The following is a 21,725-nucleotide window of genomic DNA, read 5'->3' as shown; positions in this document are numbered from 1 at the left end:
CAGGTTTGTGTCCTGTTAAATAACAAATTTAGTGTGAAGGTCATTATTGCTGTCCCAATAGCACCAAAACAATTAAACAGTTTATTGGCTTGTGCAAAATAAACAAATTATTACTGAAAATATGCACTTTTCCTTTGTGCAGTCATTTATTCTAAATATTTCCTTGAAACTTTAGCATAGAAAACATACACATTGAGGCTTAGTTTCCTTTGTTGTTGTCTGTTCTTGTGATACAATTATTGATTTCTTAAGAAGACCATGGTGTCATGAACTGATTATTTTGCAGAAATTGTTGGAAAATGAAACAACATGAAACAATTGGGTGAGTGTGAGGGATTTAAACAATTGTTGTTTTAATATATTTAACATTTTGTTTGGATAAAATTGTAACAAATATGAGAAGTGCTCTTTTTTCCACTTAAGCCCCTGCCCCTTAAAATGTCTGTGCACGTCCCTGATCATTACAGTTACATTGTGAAGAAACCCACAAAGTTTTTTTCCTGAATCTACTTGTTTTCATTTACAAATTGCATTTTTTAATCTCACTTTCTGTATAATGTTAAATCTTTGCAGTTTATGGTATTTTAAGTTTACGCACTTGTTTTCATCACTTTCCTTCCATTCACCTCACAATATCAAATGAAGTAGGCTATTTAAGTATTATTCACTTCTTGTAAAACAAAACAAAAAATGCAATGAAGTTTATTAAAAATGGTTTAAAAGAGCAAAAATGACAACAGTGATGATTTACAAACAGAAGCACGAATGTCTATATGCAAGATGACAACATTAGCAAAGCACCACAATGTTTTATACACTGCTATTTGTGCAAATGAAAACATTTCGCAACAATAACCTTGTGGGTTTTATTTCTTGAAAAGTAAAATCAAACTTGTGATTATTGCATGTCAGTAAAGAAACTTTATTTCCCAGTTATTGTTTGTTATGATGTCGCAAACAGAAGATGTCACTGTTGGTTTATAACAGAATTGATGCTCGTTAAATGTGAACCGGAGTTGGAGAATTGTTCTTCATATCTAGATATTAGAATCACTGTTTCGGGTCTCAGCTTACAATCTCAGACCACAACAATATTTGCATTGTACTAAAGATCACCTTTAAGAACTTGTTGGCACAGTATTTTCACCATAAACAGAGAATTCACAAGAATTCTAAATCTCAGTTTTCTTTATTGCAATTCATTTAAACAGACAGCTGGGTCTGTCTTGACACTAACCCTTGTATATCACAGATAATGTGCATTAATAAGCATACTGTATATTCAATATGCCCTTCATAGGGAATGAAAGTTCTTTCATTCAACAAAGCTAAAAAATGCTGCTGTGTATCTAGGCACCATTTCATACAATAAATCTTATCTACAAATAAATAAATAAAAAAGTATAACACTGATAAACCACAAAAGCAATGATGCAAATTCTGTAGTGTGTGTGTGTTACGCAAACAGTATAAAGCTGTAAATAATGTATATTCCTTAATTAAATACATTGCATTTAAATTCAAGCCTAAGGTTTTTTTTACACATATAATCTGATTCTGTACTTTCATACAAAACTGTTTTTATGAATACCAGCATAGCGTCAATGGCAAATAAGACTTAAAGGCCTATAGATTTTTAGCAATTCATGTTGAGTTGATGTGACTGAAGCAAGCACAGTCATTTTAGGTCAAAGATGCATATTTCTGCAATGTGCTATATTGTTTATATTACAAATCTATCCACACAGGGGCAGCAAAGACTCATTCCTGCCCACATACTATTTGGTTCACATCCCCGTTGCTAACAGTCTCCTCTGCTTCTATGCTCTCCACGCCGGGCATTTCCTTTGGCCGTTGGGGTTCTACCAGAGTTGCTGGGGGTGAAATAGGGGGCAGTGGGATAGCTTCCCCTTTCTTTGCCAGCTCCGCTAGCTCCCGTGCTGAGCAGGAAGGGGTCGGTGCGGGGTAGGTGTGGTGGAACGTGTCATAATCTACTTCATAGAATCCCTCCTCTAATGAAAGCACAGGGGTGAATCTTTCTCCCCAAAGCACTTCTGAGTTCAGGTACGAGCTGCGGGCCTGACATGTCATTCCTGTGGAAAGGCCAGAGATGATATAGGTGTTAATACAGGTACAGATCAACACATGAACTATAGACTAAATATAACTAATGTTTTCAAAGAAAACTATATTTTTAATTTTAATCAATAAAATGATGTAGTTTTAGATTAATATTGGTGTTCTTTATTTTTATAAATAAAATAAAAATATATTTTGTATTTTATATATATGAAAACAAATCCTATTTATAAGTGGCCACTGAAATAGTAATTGTATCTTTAACTAATGCTGTTACAGAGATAAACAAATTATGACTTTTGATCTTAATATGATCAATTTGATTTTAGCGACATATAAAGATTTCCCTTTGTGCAGCATGTGCCAAGGAACTAGCTGTTCAATTTCATCGCCTGAATATAACTAAAGATCACTGTCTAATTGTGCATTTGACCTTTGAATGTTACTGATAGAACGGGAATGTACTGTACTTAAAGAATTGAGACATGCACGCTGAATTTGCACATCTCTCAAAAATAGAACGCAAGCATCTTCATCACTTACTTATGTGAACCATAAAAAGTGCATCAATTACTCCACAGATTACACACAGACATGCGCTAACACTCCTCATCTTCAAACACATAAAACATGAACAAAAACACACATAAGTCATAATGATTACAAATGACATTTAGGAAAAACACGATACCTATTGATAGCATTTGTTACATTAATGAAATTTGACTGTTATTTTTTCACATGTTTTTGAAATATGGTCAAAAACCATAGAATTGCAAGAAAAACGGGAAAAGTGAAACTTTACAGTTTTGGTGGACTGGGGCCTGTCCCAGCATCCCGAAGATGTTCGTTTTTCAAACAGGATTTGATATAGTCACCATGTTTATTTCAAATATAGGATGCATAGAACTATATACTCAATGTGAACTATGATTAATACGGCAAGTGTAACATTTTTCAATAGTTTTTAACACATTCAGATGTGATCTGTTAATTCCGAATGCATTCCCTCAACAAAAAGTAAAGTAATCTAGAATCTATGTAAGTTTACTCAAAGCCTCACTGGTATTAAAGACTTAGATTACTAAAGGAAAGCAGTTTGAAAACATTTCTAAGCCTCTGACGGTCATATCGAGCTGGTTCTGCTAAGAGCAGCACCCCGTGGGCAGTTCTGCATTTAATGCGCTACTTAGTTGAAAACATCTTCATTTAAGGGTGTACAGGTTCAAAATAAGTTATGCTCCATAATGTCTACTGCACAAAATATTGACTTGTCCCTTAGTTTGTGTTTACAGCAATGCACTAACAAATGATGTGATTAAAAAATCAGAAATGTGCAGAATATCATATTCTTATACCAAGCAGACATGTTATTTGTAAAGTTGTGACTTTGGTTGAACTTTTTCAATGTGTTCCATTGCCTCCCTCATGTCATTACCCTGATTTATCAACTTTGAGAAGGGCCACATTTAGAAAATCGATAATTACTTATCATTTTCAAGTTTTATTAGGCCTTGAGGTGCAGTCCTGACCCGAATAGTTTGCTGTGGTTTTCTGATAGTAGTTTATTCACTGATAATCTGCTTTTTGTCTAATAATAGACGGGACGAACCTACATTCAGCTCTAAGTGGGCTGTCCCAAGGTTTCAAATGTGTGACGAATGAGATGAAAAAGTAAACAGTGTTGGGTAAGTGATCATTGTGAGCCGAATCAAACTCTTCACAGCATCCCACTTCTGGGCAATGATTCACTGTTTTAGAAGTAGGAGACTGTGTTTGAGGAGTGTGTGTATTCAGGTTTGTGATTGTGATATCTCAATGGTTATTGTCTATTGCATTAAAGTTCCCTCTATTGTCTTTGGCTCATTGATTTCCCTGAGGCGGTTCTATTGACAGGACACATGCAGGCTTGTCTTACTAACTCGCAGACATCTCAGGAGTCCACAGTCTTTCCGCTTGCAGGCTGCAGTATACATCTATACTGACACTGAGCACAATGCAGAAGCTAATTAGCGCGGTGTAATTGCGACTGCTTTCACATGATTCACTGTCAATATAATTAGAGATTCCCATGAAAATTCCACATCAAATATGTGCTGTCAGCGTTCTGTTCCCAGGGGGACCACGGACAAATCTGGTCATTTCTCATGGTTCGCACACACTTCTAAGTACCCCATGATAATGGACGTCGCAACCATAACTACTGTGAGAAAATGTTCAAACGTTTAGGGTTACTTGAGTGAAATAATAATCTTGACATTACCTTACTTCTGGTTTGAAATAAGTCTGAAATAGTTTTGCTTTTAATATAATTAAAACTAGATGTTGCTTCTGAGTTTGGGGTGGGAAATATCCCAACTCTGAGAACACAGCATTATACTTTATATATAATACATTATGTTGTTTCTATATAAACTTTAACGTGCACATTTATAAGACTCTATGCAAAACTATGTAAAAAGTATATTCAATTAGCTATTTAATAAAACGAGTAAACGCAACTACATGTACACTTCAAATGCTTCATTATACATTTAAGTATAATGGCACCAAAGGATTGAGTGCAAGTAGGCCAAATATACTTAAAATTATACTTAAAGAAACTTGACTTATACTGACAGGAAAATCTATTTCTAAAAAATAGTATAAAAAGTATATATATTGTTTTGGTTTTAAAGAAATATATAGTAATTGCACATTTGAATAGATTTATTTTGTGTAAGGGTGGGCAATGAAGATGATATGACAAGTTTTGATTCATTTTAAAACATAAAAAATGCAAAACAGTAACAAAAACAGTAAGTGACCATAAACCTTTGAGCAAAATTGACAGCTTATTTAAAGAAATCACATCACCACAAGCCAGGCCAATAGAGCTTTTGCTGTCTCTTTCTAATTCTCTGAGATATCCCCTCACCTGTAGCCTCCACCATTCCCTCCAGGATGACCACTATCTCAAACTCCTCCCCTGCCAGTTGCTCCTGAGAGATCTCCCAGAAGGGGCTGCTCTTGTTGACTTCATGACAAATGATCAGCGGTGACACCAGGAACAGCCGATCGTCCCCCGTGTCAAACCCCACGTTGATGTCCGTTTGGTTCAGAGGGATAAACTCTCCTTCCTTGGTCTGCTTGGAGCGGATCAGCTTGGCCCTAATGGATGCCTCCACTATGTGCGAGTTACGCAGGTCACCGACTCGGAACATCAAACATAACTTGCTATCCCTCACGGATATCACAGCTGTGTTGGAGAACATCAGCGTTTCGGCACGTTTATTTGGCTGTGAGATTTTCACGAACATACAGCCCACCATGAAGGCATTGACGATGGTGCCCAAGATGGCCTGCACCAACAACAGGATGATTCCTTCTGGACATTTATCCGTAATTACTCGGTACCCATAACCTATGGTGGTTTCAGTCTCAATGGAAAAAAGGAACGCAGAGACGAAGCCGTTCAGGTTATTCACGCAAGGCGTCCAGTCACTGTCGTCGGTGTGATCCAGGTCTCCACGGACGTATGCGATGAGCCACCAAATGAGACCAAAGAAGACCCAAGTGGAGGTGTAGACCAGCGTGAACACCAGAAGATTTAAACGCCACTTTAAATCCACGAGTGTGGTGAATATGTCCATAAAGTAGCGGTAGGTTTCCCGCACGTTTCCGTGGTGGACGTTGCACTTGCCGTCCTTTTCCACATAGCGCTGGCGGCGTTTCTTTAATGCAGCTGCTGCGGGTTTGTAGGAGTCTCCTCCCCGCACCGCTCCACCAACAACCATCGTACGGTCTGTTGGGATCTGACAAGTGTGTTTGAGTACACGAATGGATAAAAAGACAAAACAAAGGACTTTAATGTCAGAGAGGACACAAATGAATGTGGAGTGAATGTGATTAATGTGAAAAACGTACCTTGTCATTGGGATCAGCCCATTTTTTTGGCAGCTTGATGCCCTGTTTTTCCACATCCTGGCCCTTGAAACTACTCATATCCTGGAAGGCTGAAGTCGAGGATGCCCGCTCCGATCCAACACAGCAGCTGGAGCTTTCAAGCTATTAAAAACAAACACATAAAGACTGGTAAGTGCAAACCCATAACAGAGAGCAAATATTACAACTGTTTACCTAAAAAAATCTGTCCATATGTGGGACATTGGAAGCACATAAATAAGCGCGGCATGGTGAATTATGTAACATGGTGAATTGTGAATTTACTGCAACTTTTGTTTAGTTGAACATCATATTTACAATAGATTTACAAGACAGAATTTCTATTATGGTGCAAACAATCCCTTTACGCCAACATGCAGGTCTAAACTGGTTAGACATGCCATTACAGATACAATACTGAAATGGTCCATATACATCTTTTAAAGAAACTGCACATTGTGCCGTATCAGCCTCATCGTCCACTTTATTGATCCCGTTCATTGATCGCTGAACTTCACATCTGTTGCCACAGGCTGGCCATTAGCTCTGAATCCTCAATGACACTAGGACTCTTCCTTTCAGCTCAACATTACACAACACTACAGACAGCAGGTGTGGGTGTCTGTGACTTCTTATAACACACACGTGAAAGCAATATTAATGAAGCCGGCCCCGTGGGGGAGCAAGGAGCGAGGCAGTCTGAGACAGATTGGGGCAGACGGCACCCACTAGGAGATCTGATCACTCATACATGAACTGATTCAGTGAGAGGAAGAGAGAGAGAGAGAGGAAGGAAGAGGGAGATAAACAAAATTATAGATAACAACTAAAACTTGTTTCAAACAGTTCTTGGCCACAGTTGAGTCAAAATGTTTATCAATCTCTTTGTGTTGAACACAAAAGGCAAAATTTTCAAGAATGTAGTTGTAATTTTTCCTACCAAGTTATTCAACGTTGCCCGACAACTGTTTGGTCACGAGAATTCTTCCAAATATCTTTGTGTTCATCAGAACAAAGACTTTTAAATGACTGTTCCTTTTGGCCCTATTTATAGCAGGAACATAAGCATGACTTTTCATGAGTACTAACTCAACTCAAATCAAAGTTAATTTATAAAGCACTTTCAAAGCCATTAAAATGGACCAAAGTGCTGTCCATAGATAGTAAATAACTAAAAATACAAAAAAAAACATAGGACTAAAAGAATCAATCATCGAATCACTAACTTATTTCTCCATTGATACTCTTTTAATGTCAGATTTATTTTTAAAGTCATTCATACAGCTCCATTCATACAAGCATTTACTTATTCAATAATTTGGGATAAAACATTAAATAGGCTTTATTTTGACTTCATATATTACATGCATTCTGCTTTTATTCAAACGGTGCATTCAAAATACATTTGATCGAATTGAGGTGCTCTCTTGAAGATAAACCCATGTCCATGACCCTGGCTTTGGTAACTCCATTCCAGTTGAGTAACAACAACCGATTTTTACCATTAAAGGTACATCTCATCTCCATTTAACACATTCACAATTCATCTTAAATCATTGCCGAAAATACAAAGGTTTCCAGGTTCTGGACTCTGTCATCTCCATTACACAGTCAAACAGCCCGGCCACAACTCCAACAGTGTCACACTGCCTAAACCGTGGCATCATCTCGAGCTGGAACACTGTATTGCAGCAGGGGTCAATGTAAAATGTCACCAACTGTGGAGAACAGCAGGAGTGGACTCTTGCTCTTCTGTGTGTCTCACTGAGATGGAACAGAGTGTAGACCCTGACACGCCATGTGGGACTGAAGCACTCTGTTTCATTATCTCATATGACTCCTGAGAGCTTCTTTAAACTCCACATACCATGCCTTTGTACTGTACATGCCAATACCTAAATTAAAAGATTTATTTATTTATGTAATGTGGTGGCTGATGTTCAGTTTACACTCTAAGCACTCCAGTGCGACATGCATATAACATTTTTAATGCACCTATAATACATCACATTGGCCACTACTGTATAAACATTTTGGTAATATATTGCAAATTTTCATTTAATCAGCATTTCTATGTATTGTGGCCATTCAGTCCTGTGTCTGTTGAATTTCGACAAAATCAAATCTCAGGAGTGACATAAAGTCATCCAACAGCAATGTGAAAGACTGACGGCATGACAAGCACATGAAAACTGTGATAAAAATCAAGGTTATCAAAGTTTTTAAAACTTAGTCTAAATACATGTTCCCATATTACTGTTATATTGCTTACAAGTGAATATGAACTTGTTTTCTTTCCAGTATTTGAGGTCTGAAAAAACAGAGCATCATATGCATTTTTGACCTGTTTCTCCAATTTTCATACTCTGCAAATAAATGCTAATAAAAAAATATTTATTTGAGATTTTGGTATCTGAACACATTTGAGCTAAACACATCTTAACCCAAACAAAGGGGTACAGTCATTTCAGAACAGAACTATGGCTACAAAGTAAAAAAATCTGTAATATGGTATTGTACAATATAGCATCAATATTGGTTGTTTGGCTAATTTAATTTACGTCATTGACCGTAATCCAAGGTGCATCTTTAGAAAAGATTCTCATTGTTTCCTTACCGCTATGTGCGCCGGATGTAACTGCGCTGGCTAAGACAAAATGTGGAAGCGATCGTGCGTTGAGTCTATTCACCGTTAAAGAGGACCAGCAGAGAAACAGAATACAACCGAAGAGATGAACATGGCTATTACTGCGGTGCATTAGCTGAATGATATACTCCAGACAGCACATTGAGAAAAATTTAAAGATATAAAAATGGCTCCAATGCCAAAATAGATTAGACAGTTCTCAAGAAAAGATCTCGCCGGACGAATCTGACCTTCACACAACCCTCATCCACATCAGATATATGGAATTCACCGCTTTACTTCACCAATTTTATAATCTACCATCAGTGCTGAGCTGATACTACCTCAAGGCCAAAGAAAGCTCTTTCACTTCAAACCCGTCCGGCAGTAGGGAGTTTTAGTGTGGCGGACTAGAGCATTAACTCTCCACTCCAACGATTTACATAATCACCTTTTCAACTATTTTTACATAATACTTCTGTTTCATAGATATACTGGATCATCACCGCCATTGAAGACTGGAGGGTTTACCTCTAGTGTGGTGTAACTGCATCATGGTCAGTACATACAACCGCTGATGTGATTCTTCAACCTTTACTAATGCTGACATAAGGAAAGACCTGAAGGCTGTCTGGCCATTAAATTGGATTTAGTAACCTTTGATATGTTATATGGCTATACGAACCTCAAAGTAGACAGACTGTAATAGTTTAACATTTTCATTATTGTGAAACGTGTCTCAAAACTGCACAGAATTTCAGGGTAGCTAATAATGGACATCATCATCTGTGTCTCCTCATAGCATTTATTTGTTAAAGGGATAGTTCACCCGAAAATTTGAAAATTCTGTCTATTCTATTCTATTCACCCATACAGTATGTGGTTTTAAACCTGTATGTGATATTTTGAGAAATCACTTGGAAGTTTATGGGGTCCAGTGTTGATTAGTTACCAACAATCTTCAAAATATCTTCTTTTATGTTGTGCAGATGAAAGTAAGTCATACAGGGGAATAATGTAACCATTTAGTTTTTGGGTGAACTATCACTTTATACATTCCCAAATTGTTTTTGGACATCTTATTGTACATATGCTCACTGAAAGATTTACAAAATGATAAAACAAAGCTGTAGGGTGTCAGAATATAGATGGGCTCTCATTATGCACTTGTGTATTAACAAAACCCTTTTATCAGCAATAGAGGGCATCTTCATCTCCAACGATAAAATCGCTTTGTTGCGTCTGGCAGCCGTCTCATCTCTGCTCAGAACAACAGATACACACAGAAGCGTGGAGAAGTGAGCCGTCCAGAATGTCCCAAAAATAGATCTGCATTTTCAAAGCTTTTAGTCGTTCTATTCCATTAGGGTGCTCATTCAGAGCAGGTGAGGGTTTGGGCAACATTATATTGCATCCTTCCCAAACAAGATAGCCAGATTAAGGTCTTACGAGGGATGTTCTTTCCCTTCGCAAATCTCGCCCCCTTCGAGAGTAACTGTTTTCCAAGTTTCCCGTTCCCTTTGGAAAGGACTGTCCCCTGGGAAAAGCACTGTTTAATTTGGGGTTTAATTAAAGCCTAAGGGTTATATTTTATGTCTGTGTTTCGTCTCAGATGAACAGAAGAACCTAAATCGGGCCATATTGTTCAGCATTAATCTACAGATCGGAAACATAATCCATTATATTTATGACGCTCAATGGGTCTCTTATAGCCTGAGGTCCATTATTCATTGCTAGCTTGTCTTAGTCCGTATGCTTATTAACTCATATGGTGTGATATAGAATTATATTGCTCTTGGTTTCTTTGACAGGTTCAGTAAATGGAATTATGGCAGATATGCCATCAAATGAGGTTAAATGATTTTATGCTATGAATTGTACAGCTAAAGGTATTACTTTTGAAGAAAATAAAAACCAGTTTTGTCACCCATCCTCTCATACAAGGGCCTTTCACACTAAACTTAACACTTACAATTTGAACCCCGGGGCTTGGCAGACATTTTGCACTACTTTTAACCCATGGGTTTTGAACTCTTGAGCAGGTTAACATGTGGCATTGTAAAACAACGTACTGCTAGGGGTTAATAAACAATTAAAATAAACAACCAATCGCAAACTGCCTCAGTGCTTACCTCATCAAATATTTATACAATCTTACTTCATAATTATAGAAATTAGAACATGAACCCATATTATTTACCAACTCAGAAAGTCATGTTAAACAAGATAACCTTGGACAGGAGGACACCAGCCACATAGCAACTTTACCGATTGATTTGGCTGATGTCAGATATCATAATGGCTTCATGCAGGGAAACAGGGAAAAAAATTACACCTTTCACTGAGCAAACCCATTACACACAGTCTCCTGAGAGAAAACTGTTAGACCTTGTGTTGACAACCAAGTTACGTTACGTACCTCAATGCAAATATATGTCTAGACCTCGTTGTATTGCAGTCCTGATCTCGGCTTTGATTTATGCATGACACAACGCTTGCAAGGGCTCTGCATCAGTGGAAAACCTAAACACAAACGAAGACGACTTAAAGCTATAGTTCACTTCAAGTCATAAGTCTATAGATTTCATAATTTAGTCATGTTGCTTTAAACTATACTGGACTGGAACATATGGGTTGACTAAAACTTCAACTTTAGCTTTTAAGTTAGGAAAACATCATTAAAATCAAATGCACAATTTATGCAGCGATACATTGTACATTCTTTCTGTAAACAGGCCTACATCAGAACCAACGTGAAGGGTTTTCTAAATGAAAAGCATCCTTTACATGGACTTGTTTTCATTCTATCAAATGGATTTGAAACTATTGTTTAATTGAGTCAATTATATCAGATATTTGTATATTCTGGGTGAACTATCGCTTTAAAAAGCTTTAAATTGTGTTACAATAAATTACAATAATACAAATGATGGCTTTTGATTTGTTTGTGAGCGGTTTATATATACTGTAGTATTTCCATCCTCAGAAAAGCATCCTTTTAGCATCCTCTTCCTTGGCTGGAAGTTGTTCACCATTGCAACAATATTCTTAGCCTTCCAAACAAATGCAATTGCACTGACACGTAAAAACATTAGTATGAATAAGAGGGTTTGTTGAGCAGACCGCTTCTTGTCAGTTCTAGAATGATGATTTATTCAATAGCCTTAAGACAAACGGCCAACTCCTGTGCTGCCATGAAAACCGCGTTCAGGCTTGTGTCTCAATGCATCATTCATGCATATCAATTATTTAGACGCATGTTGTTCCGACAGTGAACGTGTCGGTGTTTTCACGACAACCATTAATCATATAGTAGCCTAAAGTGGAGAAAATGAGAACATTATAGTAGTGAAAACTTTAAAATTGGAAAAACGAAAATCATAAAACACAATTAATCGCATATAAGTGGATGTAAACTCACCTGTGTAGTTTAAGTTAGTTCCTCGCCTCGGTTCGCAGTGGGTTTCCAACACGGTCTCGTTTAAAGAGAAGCGCGCACCGAGCTTCGCTTTAACACATTGTCTCCATTCGCACAAACAAACAATATGACTGACAGGTCTTTAGAGTAATACCACGTCCCACGACGTCAGATGAACTGGGAAGTGGATCGCACGAAGATACGTCGGGCTATTCTCTCCGATGCAACCTTTCCAAGGGAATGGACGCTTCCGAAACGCAAGCAGCGACGACGCACATCACGCAAATGTGCGCTGATGCTTAAGCTGGACGATCGCGTCGCGCTCGCGCACGAGGAGGAGAGGAATTGGTAACCGAAAGCATCACTGAACGCGTGATACATATACCCCCACCCCCTTTTTAAATGACTTGTAACAGTCATTTCATCATTGCATTTTGACCAGATTGCTGGTAAAAAGAAATCGGAGTGATTCTACTGTTACAGTCGAGTTCCAGTGTGCAGTTAGATCAACTACTACCAAGCATATAAAGGCAAAAAGTACATAGAAAATATCAGAGCTTGTACTTGGCTCAATACCACCAATGTGTGTCGTATCAATGTAGACAAAGAGCTTCTGAGGAGCACATTTGTTTAATATTACATCCATACTGCAATTGCAATCCTTGTATAGTGAAATTTCAATGCCACAGGAATGAGTAAAGCACATTACCAATGAGAGATTCAGCAGTGGACTGCAGGATGGAAAAATATCTTGAAACAGAGAAAAAACAATTTGAATGTGAATTTCAGCTGATGGAAGACCGTGTTAATGTCAAAGGCGTGATTATTTTAATCGACTGACAGTCCTAAAAAGTAGAAATAATTTCCCTTCCCGTGAAGACCTCTGCGTGTGGGAGGCCGAATGTTGATATCATAAACGCTGGAGCTGTAATAAGCAAAAAAGCAGTGTTTGTGAAAGTACGCCATTATTGTACAGAAAACCCTTCCCCAATGAGAAACAGGGAGTAGGGACTATTGGATGTTCAATGTGTTTGCAAAATCCAGAAATGTATGAAATGTGTTGCATAGAAATAAATAAATATCATAAAACTAATTTTGAGCCTCTTCGTAGCAAATTCTAGAGTAACCCAGGCGTTGTCACGTGCACTTACAGAAGACAAGCTCTGCCCTTGGCCTTGAGGAACCTGCACCATCACATAAGCAAGTCGGATGCTTTATTGGAATGGACCTTGAACCCTCTCTCTCTCTCTTTCTCTCTCTTACACATACGCACCCACTAACAAACCATTTACATTTTATTCAAAAGACTTGAATTTGAGGTATGATTGATAATCTTGCATTACGATTGTTTACTCTTAACACACAAGAGCTACTTTGGGAATACCATGATAATAATAAATTGTTTTTAACCATATAAAGTGAATTCCACACTTAAAGCAGAAACCCAGGTGTCAGTACAGTTCTTATGGGCACGACTTATGGGTGACTGCTCATTATCTCAGGTTAAAAACCTTGCAGTTACTAACCATCAACTTTTTTTTACGCTTGAATTTTATGGAAAGAATATTGGTTCATATACCAATACTCCAAACTTTACCAAGATTGTAGTCTTATACTTGTCTTTTAATTATAAATCATGACTGAACAATACTGGTGATATCATAATTTGTTAGCTACGTTTCACATGCTAATGTTTAAATACAAGGAACGCACTATGTATGTAAAGATGCCATAGCATAAGGGTTGAGGAAAGAGAGGAGACACCACAAGGATCTCTGTGGGAGAACCAGAGATCGGTGCACTTTGCTGGGACAAGGATGATGAGATAAGGATATGCACATACTAGGTTAAAACAATGCACTATAACACAAAAAGTTCAGCAGTTTGGAAAGTTATAATGATATATGAACACCTCTCATTTGGATATATATTTGCCACATTCAGCACCACCATACAATGGAGTCACACAACAGATTGTGGAAATGCAGTGGGGTCAAGAATTCTGAGACCACATCATTTAAATCTGAATATAAACAGCTTTTGGATAAAAAACTATTTTACACAAAGTAAACAGAATGACAGATGATGTATGATTCCTTGCCATATCTGGATGATTAATAAAATCTGGCCTTAGATCCCATTAAAAGGAGAGTTCGCCGACGAATGAAAATGTTTACTAATCTTCTATTCAACCTAATGTCATTGCAAACCTGTATGACTTTCTTATGCAGAAACAAAAGAAGATATTCTGAAGAATGTTGGTGCCCCAAAAACATTGTGTCCATTGGACACAAAACAAGTGAGACATGCAGAATATCTTCTTTTGTGTTCCACAGAAAGAAAATCAGACAAAGGTTATGAATGACATGAGGGTGAATAAATGATGACAAAACTTTCATTTTTGGTTAAATCAAATGCTCAAAAAGTCAGATAAATCTGCTTCCTTTAAAACAGAAGAAATTGGCCTTTGAACCACAATGTATATCTTTCGTCTCATTATACCTCCAAAGATTGAATGCAACACATCATTTAAAAGCCGCACTTTTTTTAAATAAGAGCGATCCGAGTACTTAAACATACTGTCAAGTTATAAGCAGCTCTTTCATCATGTTCTCTTTTTCTTGTTAACCTTCAGCTATTGCGTTTACAGTTTCAATCTGTGAAAAAAACGTTTCAAAAGGGCAAAACCATCCAAGGTCCAGGAACTTTAACTGTGATGGATGTTACGCTGTTGTGTTGAGCTAAGGGCTTTGTGTGGTGTATTTCACTTTTCCATTACAGTGCAGGGGTGAAGCGATTCCTCCTGAATCTGACATCACTGTTTATTACAGTTTTCAAAGTTGAAATATAAACCATTCTCTAAGGTACTTGTCTGTGGACTAGTTTATATAATGAGCTATAATAGGCTTACATACACATTTTTATGTAGAAACACAGGTCATTATTTTTGTGTTTTAAAGGGCCGGAGATCCGAAAGTGTTGGCCTGGGACTCTTGCCGTAAATATATTTGGTCTTCATTGCTGTAAAGCGCATAAGCCTTTAAAAACAACCCTATTGCAGCATCCTTTAACACAAAGGTCTATAGACTTACTGTAGTATATACTTCACTGGCAAGACAAAAAATTTGGGAAAATACAGCACATCAGGAGGTATGATTTACATTTGTGTTGCATTGGCATTTTTAGAGCTCAACAGTGTCAACGACTTGCATAATTCTGTAAGGGCTGTCACAATATCAGATTTTTACTACATGACTGTCATGCAAGAATTCATGATAGCAATATTATCACAGCTATTAAAATGATTCATGTTTTTAATAAATACATTTGTTTATTTTGTGTTTTCTCTTATTTAAGCCATTGAATCACATTCAAAATACGAGTGTAGGGAGGCAGAGAGAGTTTGTAACAATTGTGGTTGAAGGCAAAATATTTAACGTGATCATTTATTTCTTAAATGTAATGTTAACACAATATTTACAATATTCGTTTAAAATATATCACACTTATTGTCAATACCGGCATATTGCTACACCCTTCATTTCTGTCTTCACACTTTAAAAAAGGTTTTGCGTTTGGATCAAACTGTTGGACAAAACAAACTGTTGGGTCAAACATATGGACAAACTGTTGGGTTAAATTAAAATTCAAAATGGTTTGTATTTGATATAAAAAACACAGCACAGGATCATTTACAACCCAATTGGCTTCCTCTCAGCTGGGTTGAAAAATAACCCAGCATGCATTCTAACCCATATAGTGTACTTCTGAAATTTGATATGCTTAAATACATTTTTATTTTATATTCATATTTTTATCTTTGAAATTTAATCAACCTGTGGAGTTTTGTTGCCCAAACCAATAACATGCACAACTTGACCAAGAACATAAAGGGATCAAAAAGTGCTTTGTGGGACGACTTTTAAAAACAATTGATCCAAATAAATAAAAACATTACTAAGCAAAATTATTGAAAATGTCGCACATTGTGTTTAGTACAACAACATGATGAGTAAAAACAAACCCAACATACCAATGCGCCTCTTAAATTCTGAGAGTCACGATCCTCATTCAACAACACGTTGATAAGCGGGCTCTCCAAAATCTCTCCATCTGTTTGAAATGTGGACCCACTGTGGCCCCATGTCCTTCTCAATCACTTCTAAATAGCCCATCGCAATGACTGTGCGCCTAAATGTCTAAATGCTTGAAATGGACCCATTACAGTCTCTGCCTTCAGGGGATCCTTTTGAATGATACGTTACCATTTCCTCCTTCATATCGCGAACGAATACGCGAGAGGATGGAAGAGTTGAGAGAATGGTTTAGGAAAAGGCAGAAAGCCATCAAAGGCACATGTGAAAGATGACTTGTATTTTGATGGGCTGCTACAGTCCCTGTAATTTCACGCCTGACCCGGTGCACACTGTCGTGGCTTAATCTCACTGCAAATTGCATATTACTCTAAATTATTCTGAGATAAGGGACACAGAGACTCTGATGAGGCGGTTTGTTTAAAAGACACTATGCCCGATTAAGAGCGCATGCTGTGTTACATTAAAGTAACAAATTCGGAAACGCTCGGAAAAACAAGACTTACAAACATAAATTTATATATGTGTAATCTGCGTGTCTAACCAAGTTTACAGAAGTCTCCAACTAAGCACGAAGCTTGTCAAACAGACACGCAGAAATGTACATCACAGGGCACAGTGACGTCTATTGGAACTGTTATCCAATCATAGCAGTGTACGTCAGTCTTCAATGCGGCCCCGCCCATAAAAACCAAGCGCTTCTCGAGCCGGCCTCAAAATCAGGGTAGAGAATAGACTATAACTTATTGATTTTGATGTTTTTGAATGTAAAAACAACGTGAACATCATAAGTTGACCTGAGACAACAGAATAAAATGATAAAAGGCCACTTCTTTATACCTTTAAACGTCTTGATTTCATCCGTGAAAAGTGTTTTGAAGAATATTCTGGATGATTCTTTTTATATAATAAAAAATGCTTGTCAAGGTACTAAAAGATAAAAAATGACAAATGTCTAAAACAACATGAGAGGGGGACATTTCCTATAAGAATTTACTACGTATTGTTTGAAAGGGCAAATCTTTCACTCCTTTATAAAAATGTTCAACATTGAAATATTTTTCTTTTATATTTTCTTTATTGATCCAAATTGCATTAAACGTCTTACATTCAATCGATTTATGTGCTCCCCAAGGATCAAACCCATAACTACCAGTTGGGCTACAGGTTATTGTCAAGAAATACATACAGGAAGCAAGAGTTGCTTGCCTTTTGTTGCTACTTAATTAAACCATTACACGATCAGAGCTTTACACTTCGGTTCAGGCGGGTCGATGCCTAATTCCGGATCGATGCCTAATTCCAACCTGGCTAAAAGAAAAGCTGCTTTCTTGTCAAAACACCTCATGCATTAATGATTCAGGTTCTTTGCAAGTGGAACACACTTTAGAAAGCAAAGGTTAATGAAAAAAGAACAAATCTTGTCAGCTTCTGCGTTTTAAAATGTATGTGTGTTGCCCTTTCAAAGGGCAGACCGAGTAACAGAGAGAAAAAGACATGAGAGAGAGAGAGAAAGAGAGATGCAAAGCAAAATTTCAAGGCCAAACACAAATCTGATTAAACAAGACGTTAATGATCAGAAGGATTCAGCACACACAATGATAGACCCAGTAAGCATGTCATATCATTACAGTCCCTCTATAATGAAATCCAAGTCCCTAAAGTACATTTGGACCCATTAATTGTGCATCAAATGTCAATGTGATAACTGCTCCATTATTGCAACGCAAATTATGCAGCGATCAAACAGAAGGTCTGAGATTATGTATTGTTCACTTACACTAGATTCTCGTTTATTGTGTCTCCATCTTTCTCTATATCTTTTTTGTTTCCTGGTCCAAAGTGAACATCACTTTGCCCTACCCGCTCTGAAATATTGAAAGCACTTGATGTACCGTGAAGATGGCAGGGTGTTTGTATTTGAAACACATATGTCAGTGCTACTTGAATTAAGTTGAATTACCAATTCAATTCGTTACAAATATAGTTTCTTTGTGACTTTCCATTGGATATCTGTGTTGTCTTTTTATGCCTGTTAAATTCAGGTTTCAAGCGTTTGAGTCATGCGTTATGTAACAAAGGTAATACCGATGCTCGGTCAAAGTAGCATTGTGTAAGCTACGCATCTGAGCAGGTTCATGTTCTGGTGCAACATGTTGTTATGGCATCCAGAGCATTTGCTCTACAAAATAATAATTTTCAGTATCACCAATAATATAGCAAACCGCAAAACAGTTAAAGTCATGACTATATGATTCAGACATTTTGCGGAATTGTAAACCACTGCTATTTTCTCTTTGTGCGTTTTATGAGAAGAATCTTAAAATATCATCCCTGTGATCAAGACTTTCTACAGCAAACAACTAATAATTAAAAAGTGTAAAATAGAAACATCAGCTTTACATTTTCTTTTAAAGAAGCACCTTGTAGTTTTACTATCTTTTCTAGTCTTGCAAATCTTTCTGTTAAAATTAATTTGTAAAACTGTCAATGTGTTATCCATTCAAAAGCACAACTGTATACCGTCAATTCAGAGCATTTGCTCTATAAAAACTTTCAGTATTAGCAACAATACAGCGAACCTTTAACAGTCATGACTATAAATACGATTCAGACATTCTGCAGAATATGGAAAACTGCTTTTTCTCTTTGTCACTTTTTTTAAGTAAAAACTTAAAATGTCAACCCCTTTACCATGATTTTCTATAGCAAGCAACTGATATTTTAACACTGTAAAATAGAAACACAGTCTTGCAATCTCAAATTAATCTTTAAAATTATCAACCCTGTCACCCATTTTAAGGCACAATGGTACACTGTTGTTATACAATTGATACCGTGCATCACAAATCTAGGCATGTCAAGTATAACATGATGTATCAAGGCACAATTCAATGGCACAATTCAAGGCACAATTCAATTCACAATTCAACAGAATGTTTAAAACTTCAAACTTAAAAATCTATTTTATTAAATCAAATTGTAGCCGTTTACCCCAACACACTAAATGTCTTGTACTTTACTGAGTATTATCCCTCAAGACATACGAGTATGATTTAGTAATCTGTGGACACACAAGCAAACATTCAGAACAAACACACGCTGCATTCTGAACCCGTTCGGCAAATTGACTCATCTCATTCCTCACTTTCTAAACACAAAGCCACTAAAGTTTATCCTTTCAAAACTAGGCCAACCCTGTCGAATCTAACAAGAGCATCGGTGCTAAACTGGCATCCCATTTGCGTTAAGGAATAATAAAAAATGCTGACAGAACAAATTATGTAAATGCAACAACAGGAGACAGTTGCCAAGGCATATAAAGGGCTTGTTTTCAAGTCTAACATTACCCAGAGGTTCTCCTCTTTTGGATTAATGGACAGATTTGTGTGGCACAAAATGACTCCTTTTGAATATCAGACAACCAGCACCCATAAGCCTAATACTGTCGAGGCTACGTCCACTGAGAGATTTGTGGTGTGGAAACCCTTCTAACTTTCAGCAAGGACTACAGGGTGAATGCAACAACATTTCATTCATATTCGTGAGTCATGATAAGGTTTATAATTCAATTCCACATTCATCTCAATTTTATAAATGGTCCCAGTTATCATGAATTTCGGAATTTTTTATTAAAGATGAAAATGTTCTTCAAGCCTCATGTAAGCGAACAACTTTTATTTTCTTTTTACAGATTCTGTCTGGCCTCCAGGGCATGAGCGCCTCATTTGGGTCAATCAAAGTTAAGAAGAAGACAAGCCAAACTGAAACTAATTCAAACAAGAAATGTCACCGAACAGGAAGCCACAGTTGATGCTAATTTAGCAATCTATTAAAAGAAAACAGAAAATACAACAATATTTAATAAAAGGGGCAGAAATGAAAAGCATTCTGGGCAGATATTAAGTGACAGAATGTGTTTGAATGTGATCTGTTGCCAGACTGATTCAACGTTCTGACACAAAATGACAATTGTTTGTTCAAGTATCCTCTTCGACAGAACAGGGAAATATGAACGTTTCTCAATTTTTTGCCATTTTCATAAAACATTAAAAAAAGAATTATGACATATGAACAAGATACTATTTGCAGCACTAAACAGCAGCATAACCACATATAGCATTCTGGGACAATTATAACTCCTGGAAGGACAACATTCAATGATTTCACCTAAAAAAATACAAAACAGTCACTTTCGATCATATTTAACCACAGTGACTTATTATAAGGTGTAATTATGCACACGACAAACAACCCAAGTGTAAAAATGAATTATTTAAGCATGAATCCTCATTATGGTTACAGACTTTCACATTGCTAAACCTCCTGCTGTTATTTCCCTGAGGTGAGTGAGAAAGAAATATAGACAGAATAGAGAAATAATTGCTCCGGTAGACTTAAATGTTATTGGAATGTAAATATACGAAGCAAGCCAAATTATGCTTGGCGAAGGAAGTGAACAATCCATTATTCTGTTGAAAGCTTAAAAAAAATTGCATTGCTAATATATAAAATAATAGATGCAGCATATTTTCAGCTTTTCTAAAACCAGACGGAGCTTCGAATTTCCAAGAAGGGTCTGTGGCTGTGTGTGAAAGACAAATGGAAGACATTTTCATTTTTCTCACATTCCGTCTCCCCTCCTCCCAACCTCCCGACAGACCTACAACGTGAGCTGCAAGTGCACGAGCCTTTGGTGTTTAATGCCGGGCACATCCCAGTATCAAGAGGCAGCATCAGTTAAATGTAAATGCCAATACCCGTTGATTGTGGCTGCAGGGTAGAGAGAGCTGCTATTTAAACCTGTCATCTCCAAATGTAAAATTATGCAAATGGTCACAGACGGAATAAGAAGTGATGCTTCCTTCACATGTTTGAGGCTAAAGTTTAATTACAGGGCTACTGATTGTCTTCCTGTTCACTTGACCGAGAACAACAGGGAACGGCAGGGCTAAAATCTGTTCATCAATTGATTTTGAACAAGGGAATATTCTGAATACAAAACAGCAAAACCTTGATTTCCATATGTCAAATCAAATGTATAAATATAACAAATTCATAATTGTTTTGTTTTGGACATGGTACCATAACAGTAGAGTAAGGCTAGAAACACTATTAGAATTTTACTACAGTTTAATATAGTAAATCCTATAATATACTACATATATGTTTTTTCTACGTATATGCAATACTTCTACAAATTTTAACAGACATGAACAAATTAAGTAGGCCTAGTTATTATAAAAAGCACCTGTAAATAGAGTTTATCAAACTAACTATACAGGATTGGAATGACAAAATTTACAACTTGGCCAAGATGTTTTTTTAAAGATGATAGACATGATGTTATAGAATACTTTAATGAAAACCCAATTTTGACAAAAACAACAGTCATTCGACCTTCTTAGATATTTCTGTAAATGTCCCAGTGCAACATCTGACAGGTTTTCCCAGACCTCATCAAATGATTTTTGGGTTAACTATACCTTTAAGTAGAGAAAACCTCTCAAAATAATGGTACATTTCTTACAGATCTTTGGAAATTAACGTTTTGTCCTTAATATGTTGAAAACCTAACCTTATT

The 21,725-nt window shown here is 36.9% G+C and overlaps 1 protein-coding gene across 1 annotated transcript; it reads right to left on the bottom strand.

Annotated features, from left to right (window-relative positions):
- Positions 1-686: 686 nt before the first annotated feature.
- kcnj21 (potassium inwardly rectifying channel subfamily J member 21) lies at positions 687-12,378 on the bottom strand. The gene is made up of 5 exons (XM_079468746.1): positions 12,051-12,378; positions 11,049-11,152; positions 5,986-6,126; positions 4,997-5,873; positions 687-2,093 (listed from the first exon to the last, which is right to left on the bottom strand). The coding sequence occupies exons 3-5, from the start codon at positions 6,061-6,063 to the stop codon at positions 1,762-1,764; spliced, it is 1,287 nt and encodes a 428-aa protein (XP_079324872.1). The 5' UTR covers positions 6,064-6,126; positions 11,049-11,152; positions 12,051-12,378; the 3' UTR covers positions 687-1,761.
- Between the last annotated feature and the right edge of the window lie 9,347 nt (positions 12,379-21,725).

The sequence above is a fragment of the Barbatula barbatula genome (genome assembly GCF_947034865.1).
Source record: "Barbatula barbatula genome assembly, chromosome: 12".
NCBI classification, from domain to species: domain Eukaryota; kingdom Metazoa; phylum Chordata; class Actinopteri; order Cypriniformes; family Nemacheilidae; genus Barbatula; species Barbatula barbatula.
The sequence above is the reverse complement of the archived record's forward strand: the minus strand, read 5'-3'. Positions and strand labels throughout refer to the sequence as shown.